This window comes from Apaloderma vittatum, unplaced genomic scaffold (assembly GCF_000703405.1).
Source record: "Apaloderma vittatum isolate BGI_N311 unplaced genomic scaffold, ASM70340v1 scaffold13911, whole genome shotgun sequence".
Classification (NCBI taxonomy): domain Eukaryota; kingdom Metazoa; phylum Chordata; class Aves; order Trogoniformes; family Trogonidae; genus Apaloderma; species Apaloderma vittatum.
The window spans coordinates 338-16,357 of NW_009699705.1; the positions used below are offsets into that span (position 1 = coordinate 338).

At 44.5% G+C, this 16,020-nt stretch overlaps 1 protein-coding gene across 1 annotated transcript; it reads left to right on the forward strand.

Moving 5' to 3' along the window:
* Nucleotides 1-1,819: 1,819 nt before the first annotated feature.
* On the forward strand, nucleotides 1,820-6,571 carry CHMP1B (charged multivesicular body protein 1B; the record flags this gene model as incomplete). Its single annotated transcript, XM_009878503.1, has 7 exons — nucleotides 1,820-1,917; nucleotides 2,641-2,787; nucleotides 3,552-3,620; nucleotides 3,995-4,102; nucleotides 4,885-4,928; nucleotides 5,463-5,535; nucleotides 6,175-6,571. Coding segments are annotated over 7 exons (584 nt in total), but the record flags the coding sequence as incomplete, so codon positions are not given.
* Nucleotides 6,572-16,020: the final 9,449 nt, after the last annotated feature.

The window sequence follows — 16,020 nt, forward strand, 5'->3', positions numbered from 1 at the left end:
TCGGCTGTCCCTCCTCCAGCAGCGCCTGCCGGCAGCTGAGTGAACCTGGCTGCGTTTCCTGGTGTCGAAAGAAACGAGGAGAAAACCCTTATCGGCAAATTTAAACCTCTGTGCTCTGTAAAACTATCTCGACGCACGGAGGCAAAAAAAAAGTAAAGGTTTCAGAGGTCTCAGCATGGTTGGACCGTGTGGGCAGGAGCAGGTGACTGTGAGTCACAGCTCGTGGTGGAGGTTTGAGTTATGGCACATTGAGAAAGAGACTTCGAGGGAGGAGCGAGTACGTGGAAGAGCTGGGGAGGTAGCAAGGCGAGATGTTTTAACGTCAAAGGTGAACGGCCTGAGTGAGTAACCAAGGAAGTTATTTCAAAATGAGTAGCTCTGAAATGCTGTTTCAGTGCAATCGGTGTAAATAGGTGATGGGATGTTTTACCTGCTCAGTCTGGTCTCTGACCTGAACTGGGCTTGAATGAACAACCGGAAAGCATTCTCCTGTTTGGTAAATTACCGAATACACTTAGTGCTGCTGAAAGGCAGGATGACCTAGGTTTTAAAGCAAATAAATATAAATACAAGCAGTTTTAGTGTGACCAGTAGCTGCCTTAGTAGAGATCCTAGATGTATGGGCACGGCTGCTACCTCATTGTAGCCTGCTCTTGATGTTTATAGGATGGGATAAATGCATCCACAGACTTCCCAATGTCTTCAGGTTGTGGTCAGAGATCTAAGATGAGTGGCTGGACTTTAAAGGATTAAAAAAAACCCCCACAACACAGTTCTGGAGTAATTTATATATTTGAAATATTAAAGGAATCTGAAGTACCCCATAATGTTTAGCTTTATATGCTTCCATTTAACTGTTAAGCATCTTAGTACTGGCTGCGTCTTCCTCCTGGGACATCAAAAGGTGGCATAAAAGAAGTCTATAAAGCTTTGTACTTCCATTTTGTCTGAAACTGATATTATTTGGAAGTTTTTATCAACAGTATGTTAAGAGTATGGGTTTTTAATTATTTTTATGGCACACACTGTAATCTCTGGCAGTAACAGTGTAACGCGGTCGTTCTGAGTCACTATGGAATGTCTGTGTTCTGCTGCCTTGCGGCTTAAGCAGGACTTAATTTTTTTAGAAAGAAAGCTTTCTCTTGCTCACTTAAAAAGTATTCTTTCCCCCAGAAGTGAGGTGACAGAGTGGCCGGGACCCTCAGCATCCCTCAGGTGACCCTGGGCTGGGAGCCTGCTCTGGGAAGGAGCTCCCGAGATGAGGCTGTGGCTTGAAAGGGCAGCCCTGCCCCCTGCTTGGGCATGGTCAGCCAAGCCAGTTGGCTCTTATGTTGTTAATTTGCCTTGTTCTTTCTCACTGATTTGAGATTTTTGTGATTTTTTTTTTTTTTTTTTGCTGAGGAGGTTCCAGGCAGGGCAGTCAATTCCACTTCCCCTTCACTGCAAGTCGAGGGCTCTGGGTGTGTGAGTGAAAGGAGCCGGCAGAGTAAGACTCTCATTTCCTTTTTAGGGAGGTTTGGCTGCTGTATTTATCAGTCAGAAGTAGGTTTGTTTTTAAACGGAGCCAGTTTGGGATCTGGACTTATTTTTTATGGCCTTACATTTTATAATCCAGACAATAAGCACGTTATAGTTGTAAAGCAGCGTGACAGGGCTCCTGACAGTGTGACTTTCAAGGGCTTGCTTCAGTAACATTTTCCAAGTTTTAATATCACAAGTGGGGAAGCAAACTGGTAGGTCTGATAGCATTTCAAGCAGGAGAGCAAATGCCACAAAGAAAAGATTGATCCTGTTCTGGAACCCTTAACTTGCGCTGCAGAACACCTGTTTAATTTAAAGTTTGCTGCGAAGGAACTCAACCGGAACTCGAAAAAATGCGACAAAGAAGAAAAGGCTGAGAAAGCTAAAATTAAGAAGGTAAGCGATGAGACTGAAACAAGCTCTTTAGATTAGTTATTTACGTATTACAGCTGGAAAGTATCTGGAGTTTTTACCATTTTCCTGTTGTGCATGCTAATAATATTGAGAAAGATGCTTGTTATTTAGAATACATGACTATAAATCTTCCCTACTTAGGAATAAATGGGCGGATGCAGTCTTGTGTATCCTCTTGTACATTTACTCCTCTTGGCATTTACTTCCTGAGAATATTGTTTTATATGTATTTTGTTAGAGATCGTTGCTCTGGAAGTTAAAAATTTTCAGTCTTAATGTTTATCATATTAAAAGGGCTTACGAAGAGGAACTTCAAAGTAGCTTCTGAGTCCTTGAGGTAGTAAAGAGACACTAAATCTATTGGACTGTGTGTTTGTTCTTGCAATACGACCATACTGACTGTACCTGTGTGTGGGTCTTGATACTGAAAACCTGTTTAGGAATGAGAAAATGATGTTTCTGTAGCTCTGTAAAACCTCCTCCTTGAAGCACATGCTAGGTGCCTCCTGTGGAAAGAAGATGGAGCTTCACATCTTGAAGAAGTTTGCGAACTACTAGGGGAGAAGGGAGGCTTTTATTTTCTCTTTTACTAGAAAAGATACTGGAACGAATTGATGATGCTTTCAAAACCAAAACAGGCTCTTCAGAAATCATGTTTACAAGAGCAGGGAAGGTAAAAACTTTTTTTTTTTTCTTTTTTCAAAGGCAATTCAGAAGGGTAACATGGAAGTGGCGCGAATACACGCGGAAAATGCAATCCGCCAGAAGAATCAAGCCATCAACTTCTTACGCATGAGTGCCAGGGTAGACGCTGTAGCAGCAAGAGTTCAGACTGCAGTGACCATGGGCAAGGTAAGGCTGGTTTTCACAGATCCAGACCTCTCGTCTTTTTCGAAGGGGCTTAATTCTGTCTGTAAGGAGTCGAAAAGTTTCAGGTTTGGTTTCAGATGTAACCAATAGTAAATCAGGTACTGGAATCTTCCTGGCAGCTTCTCTTTAGAAATAGGTTCCTATCTTCTCTATTTTGTAGCTTGTAACTTCGGATAGTTGTTCTTGCTACTCATGCTTCTAAGTATGTCGTACAGGTTTGTTTTGCAAAGATAATCGCTCCCCTTCCAGATACGTGAAGTCATGACGTAGGACTTAGGATTCCAGACTACAGGTTTATTTTGCAAAGGTAATCGCTCCCCTTCCAGATGTCTGAAGTCATGACGTAGGACTTAGGATTCCAGAATTCTTTATTAGCCATCTTTAGTTTTTTAAGGTACGCTGCTGTACTGCTCTTCAGCCAGAGAATTTATTCTGCCCTGTGATCTGTATATGCCAAATACATCCCTTAATATTTGACGTCATTCCCACGAAAGTTAACGCCATGTACACTTCAAGTTTTAGTGTTCGTTTGGCTCAGAATGCATAATTCAGGTGGTTGAGTTAGTTTATAGAATTTGAAATGCTAGGAGCTGTAAAAAAGAGAAGAAAAAGAAAGGTATTTGGATGGCAGTAGGGTGTGCCCTGCTATTTGATACTGGAGAAACTCGGTGGATAGAGGTAAGCGACCTTGGTGAGGAAGAGCTCATTCTTCTTTCTTTGTAATAATTGCCTTTACTTCATTTCAGGTGACGAAGTCAATGGCGGGGGTGGTTAAGTCCATGGATGCCACGCTGAAGAGCATGAACTTGGAGAAGGTAAATTGACTGACTTCTCGTGGAACTGCGAATGGAAAGCAGAAAGGGCAGTGGGTACAAGTTTCAAAAATGGAAATTCTGATCAGGAGAAGAGTTTTTGTGGCGAGGTGGGTGGGTCCTGGAACAGGTTGCCAGGTGGGGTTGTGAAGTCCTCGTGAACAGAGATGCTCAGAACTTGGCTGCAGAGGGCCTGACCAACCTGCTTGAACCTCAGTATCAGGGCAGCCGTGAAGCTGGCACTGGGAGGGGAACAATCTTCTCATCTCCAGCAGCTGCTTGCCCTTGTACCAGGATTCTCCTTTGGTCAGCTGAGATGCATTTCTCTTCCATTACCTGCAGGTTGTTGGTTTGATTCTTTCTTTTTTTTTTAATAGATATCTGCACTAATGGACAAATTTGAGCATCAGTTTGAAACACTCGATGTTCAGACACAGCAGATGGAAGACACAATGAGCAACACTACTACACTAACAACGCCTCAAGTAAGAGCACTAAATCTTTTTTAGCTTTTTTTTTTAAAGGTGGGTTTAGGTCATATGTCTAAACTATATGGAAATGTCCGATTCTCCTCTTTCAGCCTGACGTGAGACAGAGCAGCAGCTGGAGCCTTTTCACTTTACTTTGTGCTTCTTTGCTGAAGAGAATATTTCAAATTATAGTCACAAATACAGAGGATCACGTATCTGTATTTTAGCCGGTTTAATAGCGGGCCTTATTTTATATTATAGCCTTAAAGCTTTAACCCTCCTACTGAATAAGCAGCATTTGGATGAGTTCTTAATGAACTTCTGAACCAGAAGACACTGTGGCATTAATTATCCAAGAAGCTTTGTCAGCAAGAGAAATTTACTGGAGATAGTGCTTTGTAAATAAAGCAAACCTAAACCCAACTCCAATAACCCAAATTTCTCAGAAATTAAATTCTTTCGATGTTTTAGTAGCTAGTAATCAACACTTGAAATATTCAAGCATATGTTTGTGAGGTTTGTGGTTTTGGTTTGTTTTTTTTTTAATCAAATAATTTGAATTTTTTAGAAATGTTTCAGAAGTTGGAATTCTATTAATGGCATTTTTAACAGGCTGAGCACCTCAGCTCGTTATTTTTGAGTCCTTGCAGGGCCCCCTGGTGGTTAAGCACGAAAATGTTCTGTAAAACACGTTTAAATCGGTTTTGTTAAAATAATTTCTGTCCTCTCAAGATTTAACAGACGAGGTTGCCGTAAACTGCAACATGCATCAATCAATTTTGTTTTCTTTCCTCTAGAACCAAGTGGATATGCTTCTACAGGAGATGGCAGATGAAGCGGGGTAGGTGAAATTTTGAGTGACTTATTTCTTGAATCAATCTTCATTCCAGCAACCCTTCCTCATTAACCTGTGGTTTATACGGGTCTGTCTTCTGGAAGGAAGGAATCATGATTTTCCTTTCACCTCTGGACAGGACTCTTGGAATAGTTTAGTTGCCAGTATTCTGTTCTTTTTTTTAACGCAAAGCTGCTCTGGGTGTCAGGGTGCAGGGTTGGTTGTGCCTCAGATCATCTGTCACTTGTCAGGGTAGCGTTTTATTATTTACTTGGATTGGCTTTAGCATTAGCAATCCTTGCCATGTTTCTCCACACTTTTCCCTTTTTTTTTTCCCTACTCTCACCACATTAAAACTTCTGCGGGAAGCTCTCACAAGCTAGACATTGCAAACCGGGTCATTGTGACGTATTTAAGCCTTTAAGGATAAACTGAAATATTTCTATCTCAATATTCCTCTGCTTGTCAGTCATTGTGCTTCTTCCTTTAGCTGTGTTTGCCTGACTTGGGTTTTTTCTTTGTTTTGTTTTCTCCTTTTAGTCTTGATCTGAACATGGAACTACCTCAAGGACAGACAGGTTCTGTTGGTACCAGTGTTGCCTCAGCAGAGCAGGTAAATGCTGGTTTCAGTTGAAATCAGTGTTTTCTAGAGAAATGGGGTTTGAGGGTTAATGCTTCACTCGGTCAAAACAGGCTCGCGAAATTGTAGTTAGATTTTAGCTGCCCAAAATAACTTGAAGTGAAACAGTCTCGCAATCAGATAATTTTAACAACGCGTTTGTTGGCTCAGTAAATCCAGCAAGTTTAGATGTGTTGGCGGTTTTTTTTGCGTGCTTGTTTTGAGCAGTTCCAAACAGTTGACTCCTGCCAACTCCAGATTGAATGAATGCAGCCATCTGCCACAGCGTACCTGGGACCTTTGGGCTTGGATTTTTTTAACCTTTCACGTGTGAAAGGTCTCAGGGGACTGGTGCAAAGGATTCTGCATTTGCTCTGGATGGAGAGCTTAGAATTTCTTGTGTGTATGTTCTGAAACTCCTTCCTAGGTGCCTCCTGCTGGAGATCAGACGGCTTTATGGACCCCGGGTCCCACAGCCAGTTTTGAGATCTTGAGCAAATCTTGTGAAGTCTCGTGCGTGAGATAATTTCGTATCACCCGGGCGTGAGATCGTTGGAGCCTTGCAGAACTTTGCCATAAGTGATTTTCGTCTTGCTGACAGCTGGTTTCTTTTTGTGTTTTACAATTCTGCAGGACGAGCTGTCGCAGAGACTGGCCCGCCTCCGTGATCAAGTTTAAGTCAAACCAAGCCGCGGTTCTTTGTACACGCTCTCCAAATTCCCTTTCTGTAACTAACCCTCCACTACACTACCGAGGTGTATACAGTATAGCGTAGGTGTTTGAATATTTGTAAGATAGGGTACTTCACTCCTAGCTTGCTACTCTTTCTAAACTGCATTAAGTAGCCTGAAAATATGAGCTCTCTAATGTCCTTTTCTGTACATTTTGAAGTTGGTATATTTTTTGCAAGCTTTTTTCACAAAATCGGGTTGATATTCGAAGTCAGCTAGTAATGTCAGTACATTCTAGCTGGAGTAAAAGCAGAGTGTCATTGATATATATTTTAAATTATAAAGTAATGTTTTTTAAATTATGGGAACTGTTGATGGTTGGGGAACTGGCATATTCAGTTCAGGTGATAGTTGTAGATTAACTTTCTAATACAGCCAAACTCCTGGAGCACGCAGGGGTGGGCAGCGTGGACTTTGTGGGAAATATGCTTGTTAAAACAAGTAACTGGACTTCGGTCTGAGGTTTCTTTTTCGTCTTTTAAAGCTAGGGTAACTGTACTGGAGTTAGTGGTTTAGTTCCAAAATGAGTTACCAAAAACCGTTTTCACATGACCAGGAACTTGTATAGTGTTGTCACTTTAGTAGAGGAGGAATAAAATACGTTTTTCAACTCAGTCAGCTCCGTTGAATGTTGCATCTAGCTGTTGTTTAATGTCGAGTGCTGTAGCTTTTCCATTTTTCTTTCTTCTCGGTGTCCTGGGGTGCAGTCAGTTACGCCACTCGCGCCTTTCTCCCTCCAACAGCATCCAGTTGCTGCTGTCAGGAGCGTGTGCTGCCCGTGTGTGGAGATTCAAGCTGAGAAGCTTTATGTGGAGTCACTGAAGCCTGCTTTTCTCCATTCCTGCCTTACTCCGTCTTTGCTTTTCATCCAGTTGCTTGTTTCTATACGGAAGGAGAAGTCTCGTGATCGCATCCCACACTGCGGTGTTCTCCCATCCATGAAAACCACAGAAGTGCTCTTCCTCAGGTTCAGACCTTCCCGGTCCTCCTCACAGACACCAGCCCGAATTCTCTGGCTGGGCTTTTCCTCCTCTGCACCTCACAGCAGACGAGAAGGGGATGAGTAGCGAAGGCTGTGCTGAATTATTTGATTTGGTGAGGAGCAGCGTTGCTCTCTGCCCATAAAATAACCGCAGCACAACAAATTGTGTCGAGTGGAGAAGCTTGTTTGTGTCGGTGGTCTCTGTTTCTGCACAGGAAGAGAATCTCCTGCCTGCTTTCGGTCCCTTTCAACTTGAGAAGTAAATGTTCATAGAAGTCTGTCACCAAGATGCTGATGCTGTGTCATGATACCCAGCGGTGTTAACATTCTCTTCCTGGCTTTTTGGGCTCATTTTTTTGTTGTGTCTTTGCAGAGGTGAGGGAAGGAGTGAAGTAGTAGACTTGAGGTTAGTTCTTCAGTTCCTGGTGTTCAAAATCGTGTTGGGGAAATATTTATGGACGAGGTACTTTGGTTTTTTTGGTCAGGAGGGACTTTTTTGGTGAAAATGTGCAAAAATAATGAAACATTTTGGAGCAGTTTCAAATTGTGTTTTGAGTGTGTCACTGAAATCTTTTGGAAGATTTGGCAGGATTCAAGGCTACTGTAAAAATAGAGGAGAAAAATAAGGCAGACAAAACAACCTAGAATGTTGTGGAATTGTCCTCCTTGCACTGGCAGCCTAAACTAAAACAGTTCGTTTAAAATGTGGCCTTTTTGCTTGTTCAGTTTTATTTTCAGTGTGGCTTTCTTGTAAATGGCTTGAACATTCCTCCTGTAAGTCAGAGAAATTGGAAGATGCTTAAAAAACGTGTACTCGCAGCTGCAGTCTTGGTACAAGCCTTTCAAATTATTAATAAAACATCTTTGGAAAGGGACTATATACTATTTTTTTCCCCCCCCTAGTTCCTTCTGAACAATATAACACAAAACATGATGGGTCTATCTATGCAACCAGGTTACCCCCAAGTGCGGTAACCGCTGCTGTGTGCCTTTGCCTTGCTCAACTCGATTTTAATTTTTTTTTTGATAGGCAGTTACTTCGTGTCATGACGGGGTTGGAAACTTCCTCTCACGTAACAAAACCACGTCTGAGTTAACTTTGATGGTTTTGGTCGTATCCCAGGCTCGTCAACTCCACACCCAGAACACATTCCCAGTATCTTTTATTTTTTTTTAAAGGGATAAAGAGGTAGACATAGAGGCTTGGTCGACGTAATTATGATTCATGTTACCTCTGTGGGACTGATGCGAAGAGGTGGGCAGGCTTAGCTGGCTTGAGCATTCAGAAAGTTTTCACAGGTACCTTTGCAACGTGTGTATGTTTTCCTTGAGGCTTTGGGAAATGCCTGAAACTGGAAGTTACTTAGAGCAATATTTGAGCTGCGTAATCCTTCCTCCACGGAGGCTCTCCGCCCCTGCACTGCTCTTCTCGCTTGGCTGCGTTTGTCCAAGTTCCTTTTGTGTTAAGTAATCGGTGTGTGCTTCTGTGTAACCTTCTCGCCAGGTGATATTTCAATATTTATGCTCCTGAGCAGGCACATCTAAAGAGAAACATTGCTGGGAATGTTGCAAGATGGCTTTGCTCGACAGTTTGTTTTTTTTTTTTCCTTGTTTACTAGCACTGCTGGTGTTTGGTAGCATTAGTCTTCGTTTATCTGAATTCCAAAACTGAAAGCCATGAAGAGCTTTTGATGAAAGGAAGAAGGAGAACTGTAGTGTTCTCTCCTGCAACGGGGTGAAAATGATCCAAGTTGCCTTTGTGGAGATCCTCAGAGCCAAAAAAAAAAAAACAAAAGTGAAATTTTGTTAAATAGAATCAGCAACTGTGTACAGAAATAAATTCTGGAGCTGGTGACATGTATAGAGAAGAGAAAACTTTTTAGTAGCTCTGGTTAGAGTTTGTTTTGAAAAGCGCTTTACTTGTACGGCGACAATTTGTAAATGGAACTGCAGGTGGTAAATAAAATTGTACAGACAACTTCTGCCAGAGGTGTCCCTGGGTTCTGGGGCTGTTTGCTGTGGGGCTCGGTGCGGGGAGAAACACCAGAGGTCGTGTGGAAAACTGGCAGGAGATGGAGTGGGTTTGATTTTCTGAGTTTGTCCTCCCCAGAACTAAAAACCTTCCATTTTTATTTTCGTCTTCCTTTGTTGTTTGGGCACCAGCAGAGGGAGCTTCAGTTTTGTTTTTGCTTAGTTCCCCTGTTAAATTATCATTATTAATTTTAATTCTTAAAGAGGACTTTCACAGAGCCCTCGTTAGCTGATTTAAAGGAATTCTCTCTCCTGTGGGACTGGTGTTTCTGGGCGGTGACAGGTGGGTGTCGGGGCTTTGGTCCTTGCCCAAAAGCTGCTCTGGTGAACAAAATCCAGCCAGGGAAAGCGGTGGCAGGGCCCAGCACGCAGCCAGCTTCACTGACAGTGCTTCAGACCGATCCTCTGCTGTCTTTAGGCATGAATTTGGGACTTGGAGATGTCCTGTTAGGAGCGTGATAGCCAGTAACTGCGCTTACAAATTGTAGGTAAGTCCCCTTGGGTTCTTTAGTTACGTTGTTCCTTAATTTTTTTATTTGTTTTTTTTGTCCTGTGATAATTCTTTTATCTTGTACATAAGGAAACACACTCTGTACTGATGGAGAATGTACTTTATTAGAAAACTTCGCTTTCTTACCAGAAACATTGTCCATGCTGAGACCGGGTTTGGCGAAGCGTTTCCTTGGGTTGCAGGATCCTCCGTCCGTGCGGCACGTGGCGTTGGGGGGATTTGGCGTTGGCAGAGGCCTGGTTTGAGCCGAGGGCAGCGCGCTGCCCAGCCCTCTCCTTTTGTGTCCAACGGTATTTCTGCAGTGACACCCCCTGCAGGGTCAGCGGCCTCGCTTGTGCCGGAAGCAGCTCTCCGTTCCTGTCCCAATGAAGGAAAAGAGCGACAGGAACAGTACGTAACTCGTTTCCAGCGCTGATCAAGCCTTTGTAACTCGGCAGAAGATACAGCGAGGGATTCTTACAGGCTCTGGCTTGACCTCTGCTACCCTTTATTGAGGCAGTCGCGCTGAATCAGACGTGAGGCGCAGTTCAAGATAGAAAACCAACGGGCCAGAGGATCCCAGCTCGTTGGGAAGCTTTCCAGTGCCTTCCAGCGACGCTGGTTGCTGGGAGAAGTGGCTGGAACGAAACCGTCTCAGGACAGAAGGGCTTTTTACCTAGACAGAGCTGATTTGGGAGACTCAAAGTACTGAAGTATCACATATTTCCAATTGAAATGATGGTTTTACTCTTGTGGTGACCTGTGCGTGTCGTGTAGAAGGATATTCTAAACTCGTTAACTCCGAGGGAAACAATCTTTGTGGGAGTCGAAAGCAATAAATGTTACATATCAACTCATATGTGTATCTGACAAGAGAATAATCAGGTTAATTTCCCTGCTGTCTGATTCATAATTCTTTATTACAGTCAATTTCTGTCAAAACGAGCTGTCGGGGGTAGTAAAACGTTTTAAAGCTTCCTTTAAAGGCCCTCAATCTTTTTTTAATTTATTTTTTTAAGAATTCTTTTTTTCAAAGGTTAGTTTAACATAATCCTGGAGGCTCTATGCAGAGGAAAATATTTCGCTTTGTTCTCATCGCAGTCAGGACTCGGTTTCTTTTGCTGCAAAATGGCTTAATACCGGAACCATTCAGCTCTGTTTCTGTTGCTGGTGATTTTTTCCAGTTCCAGGTACCGGCATGAAGCCCAGCATTTGCCCTGAGACTCACGGGAGAGGCAGGCAGCGCCCTTCGGAGTGTTGTAAATTAGTTCCAGTCTCCAAGAGACTGCTGGAACTAATCGATGTGACCTGGAAGTGGATAAAGTCCATAACAGTAAGATCAGCTTTTCCTCTAGTAATTTGACAAATAGAACCTTTGTTTTCAAGTCCCGTGGAGGCTACATACCCCATTTGTTCTTCAGTGACGGGCATCGCTTCCGCATTGAAGTGATAATGATTTTCCACATTTCTGCTGATTTGTACAGCAGGTGCCTTACTTTTATTAATGCCAGAAGAAGGGAGAGATTCAACAGTAGAAAAAGGATTCCTGGAGCAACTATATATCCAAGTTTATCCAGCTACACCGCTCTGTTTGACCACTGCTTACAAACTTGGTACCTCTGTACAAAGTCTATCTCCTGCAATGGGATATCTCCTGTAATGGGAATTACTACACTTAAGAAGAACACTGCTTTTTCAGCTAAATATTTAAAAAAATTCACTGTACAGCAGAGGTTAGTACTTACCAAACCCCAGGTTGTCTTGTGGATAGGATGTTTAAAGCGGAAATACAGAATATCCTAGGTCTTCTTGCAAACGTAATGCTTTTGTTGAAGTTTTACAACTTAATTTAATCTGTCATTAAGAGTATTAAATAGACCAGGTAGTCTCAAGCTCTTTGTAAAGCTTTATGGTGATATTTGGGAAATCTGGATTTATTTATTTTTTTTCTTGGGGTACTATTTACTGAACCACACGAGCATTCCTCCTCCTGCTTTATAAAAGCCCGGAGATTTGCAGGGTCGCTGGATCTCATTTCTTTTCTACGACCACATGGAAGTCAGGAAACCTCCACGTTTTTGCGGGGCTTGACTCTTGCAGAGGAAGTCAATGAAACGGGACCTGTGCAGCGGTAGCCGTTAGAAACTCCACGTTTCAGCACCTAGTTAATTTTATAAGGATAAGTTCAGGCAGTTGCTGTCAGTAAATACCTGCCTCTTCCTGCTCAGGCGGCGATTTGGGGACGTTTTGTGCATCTCTGCTCCCAACCCCTTCCAAGCCTCCCGTCCCCGTGACCCCCAAGTCCGCTGGGCTCTGCAGCGACCTCGCCGTGAGTATAAACTCGCCGGCGGTGACCCGAGAGAATCCACACTCCTATTTATTTGTGCTCCGGTGGGATGTGAACCTTGGTCTTCAAGGGTGAAAGGTTGAGGGATGTGTGTCTCGTTTACCTGCGCTTTTCAGATAACGTTTTCCCTTTAATCTGTTAAGCAGACACCCCGTCTTGTCCCGTGGCTCTTAATTACTACCAAACCACGTACGAGGGAGCGAGGCCGGTGGACAAGAAGAGTCAAAGCTCTGTTTGTCAGCGTGGAGGAATTCAGCAAAGCTTCCCCCATCTCCTGACTTTGATAGAAACGTCTTCCCGCCAGCGCGCCGCAGCGTCTGCCCGATTTATTCGCCGCTTCAGGGATGGGACGCAGGCGTGTGGGATGGCTCGTGTGGGCTCTGACTGGTGGCGAAGGGGAAAATAAGTATTTACGAGTAAGAATGCAGAGATCTCAAACTATCAATGGAATTGAAAAATCCAAATTCTATTCTTTAGAAAGTTATTAAAAAAAATCCCCGAATCACAACAATCTGAAACCCTCGATGCACGGAGATAATTCTACCATCCTGGCTGCTGCTGCCTTTCACCAGTTTTGAGGCTTTTTCTCTTTGCTGAAGCTATTCCACGTAGACATTTGCAAGTCATTGCATACCAAAGGGAGTGTTTGGTCTTAATTTCTGGCAGTGCTGCAGAACAGCCAAGGTACAGGGCTCCGTACGTGCTGCGCCGGGGCCCGTTCACAGACGCAATGGGCTGGAGAAGATGCAGCGACACAGCTGCTAAACATATTTACCATCGAGGAGTTAGTCACACTTCTGGAGTTTTAATTGAATTACCTTTGACAGTGAACAGCAAACCTGGTGGGTGATCTACTAAATTTAACTGATGAATGGGCTCCCTAAAATCAATTAGCATCCAGGGCTGTGAGCACGAACACATCCTGCAGCTCCGCGGGGACCGGAGCGGGAGCAGAATGACAGCAGCAAATGTGAGACAAAGTGAAAGCATGCATCTCCTGCCGCTGCTGACCTCTGCTACCCACATGAAAGAAAAACAGGAGTCTAACAGGAGCTGAAAGAATCCGACAGTAAATCACTGAAGCTCTGTTCTGCAGAGCTGATATAGGATGCTTCTAAACTGCTTGATTGATGCTGGGCAATATATTAAAAGCAAGATGCAGCGGAGCAAGGAGGCTACTGCCGAGGACCAGCTCTCCATCGGTGCACCAAGCTCTAAGGAAAACTGTTTATTTCCTTTATTGATAATTTTTCAGATTATCAAAGTCAGCCTAGAGGAATTAGCTGTCGTCTTTCCTTTCGCTACAGCCAGAGAAGCCCTCGGTCTTTGGGAGGGTCTGTTGTGATCTGAATAATCAATGATGGCAAAACGCAGGCTGGACAGAGGTTCCTCTGACCTTTGACTCGTCGCAACCCGACTCCGCGCACCGCTCAGGCAGAGCATGTAATGAGGTACAGATGCACAGATAGGATAATTGAATAGACACAAATATTTGAGGGCCCTGTCGGGTTGTGACAGGCTGGTGTAGGCAGAAAGCTCTTGGTTGGGACTGCTGTCCTTCGGGCTGGGTGGGAAGAGGGGAGGAAGAGGAGCAAACAGTGTGTCAGCTTTCCTTTACCTTCACCCCGTTTTGCTGGGAGAGCAGATAAGGGCTTCCTCGGGAGCGAATGGGTGCAAACGCTTGATTTGTTTGGCTTGACTATTGACTTAAGTGAAGGCTCGCTTTGGACTTGCACTTCTTGTGAATTTATTTTATTTTATTGCTGAAATTGAGAAGAAAACACATTGATTTCAACAGCACCTGTACTGAAATCTGTCTGACAGCCCTTGCAGGCACTGCTGTAGGAGACCAGGACTCAACCCCTTGTTTTCTCTGGGGGGGTTCCTTCCCCGTGCCCATCTCCTCAGCCTGGAGCCCTGGCTACCACCTACAGGGTGCCCCAAAGTCAATGTAAGGCACAGCAGGGCTTTGCTTTCCTTGCTTTCATTAGAAGATAGAGAGTATTTTTTAATTTATTTGTAGGCAAAATGGTGTCAAATAGTACTTTTTAAGGAAAAATTCTCTGGGACTCTGCAGTGAGTGTGGCTCTCCTGGTGGTGGTACCGGTGGAGGTGACTCTGTGCAGTTGTTGCAGGTAAATAGCCCTCAGCTGGTGCTGGATGTGTCCTCAGCCCAATCTCCATCTACTCACCACACGCTTCCCACGCGACGTTGTTGCTGCCCACAGTCCAGCGTCGTTACCTTTTGGCAGGTTTGAAGTCTTCTTGTCCCTTAAGGTAGGTGTCACCTTCCAGCCCTGACATGTTGCTCTGGGAAAGGACAAAGCCAACAGGTCTTGGTACTTACCAAGAGACACCACGGATGTGCCATCAGGAGGACCTGGCTCTGGCCGAAGGTCTTCTTGGGCAGTCCCAGGACCGCCTGGCAGGACTCCCTCTCCCCTGAGACCACGGTTCTCAGCAGCCTCAGCCTGGTCCTCTTGCAGGTTGGGTGGAAACCAGCCCGAAGGTTTCCTTCAGCTCCTGGTAGGCCAGAATCTCGTATGAACCCCCAGGGTCGTGCAGGAAAAAGGTGCAGCGCTGTTGCGGCTGTGAATGAACGTGGGCACGGCCACCACGCTGACCTCATACAGAGAAATCATTTCCAGTAGAGATGCTGGGGCGCGAAGTCGTCTCTCCTCAGCTTGCACAGAGGCCTCAAACCTCACAGGGAGATATTCGACTGCGGGATCCCACAGCTTTGGGTGCCTTCCGAGTCTCCACAGCTGAGCTGAAGATCTCTTGTGAGACTTGGCACGTCACTCGTCTGGCTGCAGCGCTGGGAGGAGAGCGTGGCGTTGGGGCCAGACCTGGAAAATCCTCAGCCAGGGAGATGAGAGGAGATGGGGTGAGCACCATCAGATGCAAGCTCTGGAGCAGCGCCAGGCTGACACCCTGGCATTTCGTGGCTCCTTTGCAAATGTGACCTTTTTCTCCCTGGAAAAAAGAGGATGAGATCCAACATGCGCTGATGCTCAGCTCTGAAGTTTTGTATGAATTACGCTGCCCATAAGACAAACATATTTGTTGATTTAATTAATTTAGAAACAAAGGGCTACTGCCTGTGCAAACAGCTTTCTCTTCTCCTTGCTCTCCTCTTTTTGGAGCTGTGCCGGGGTTTCCCTCCAAAGCCGGGCTGCTGGGTCAGCCATCACAGATCTCACCTTCTGCCTCACCACTTTGTGGCCCATCCGAGGGTTTGGCTTCAGGAGGGATCCATGGGAACATGACTCTAAACAGCTGGATCGATCCCCTCGAGAAGATTTCCTGCGTTTTTCAAATGGTACCCGTCTTGATTGGGAAAACAAAAAAGCAAGGAGAAGACAACAGCAAAAAAAAAAACCTTTGCCCGGCTCACAAAGTGAGAAATGTGGCTTTAATTTAGACAACTAATCGCTTCCAGCTGAACCAGCCATTAAAAACAGTTGAAGAATTACAATGTAAATAGATTAATGCAGACAAAGCAACATGTGCGCTATTCCATGTCTTCTTGTTACCTACAAAATACTTGGGCAGTGACACACTGTTAGTCTAAGCCACTTGTTAGGTTCTGTGCTAATCAGCTAAAATTAAATAAACACGGCTGATAAAAATGACTGTTGTGTTTGAAAATTGATGCACCAACAGAATTTACTCCAGGAGATAATTACAGATGATTAAGTAACAAAGAAAGGAGTCCTACAGCAAAGGGGGGAAAGCCCGCGGGGCAGGGAAGGGGCACTTCTCCGCAGGCTCGTCCCTTGGAGGGATGAGCTGAAGCTGCAGGAGGGTCTGTGGGTGGGCAGAAACCCTCAAGGAGCCTCTTTACCCTGAGAATCTCCAGTGTCAGAGTGGAAAAGGACTGGAAAAAAAGAATATT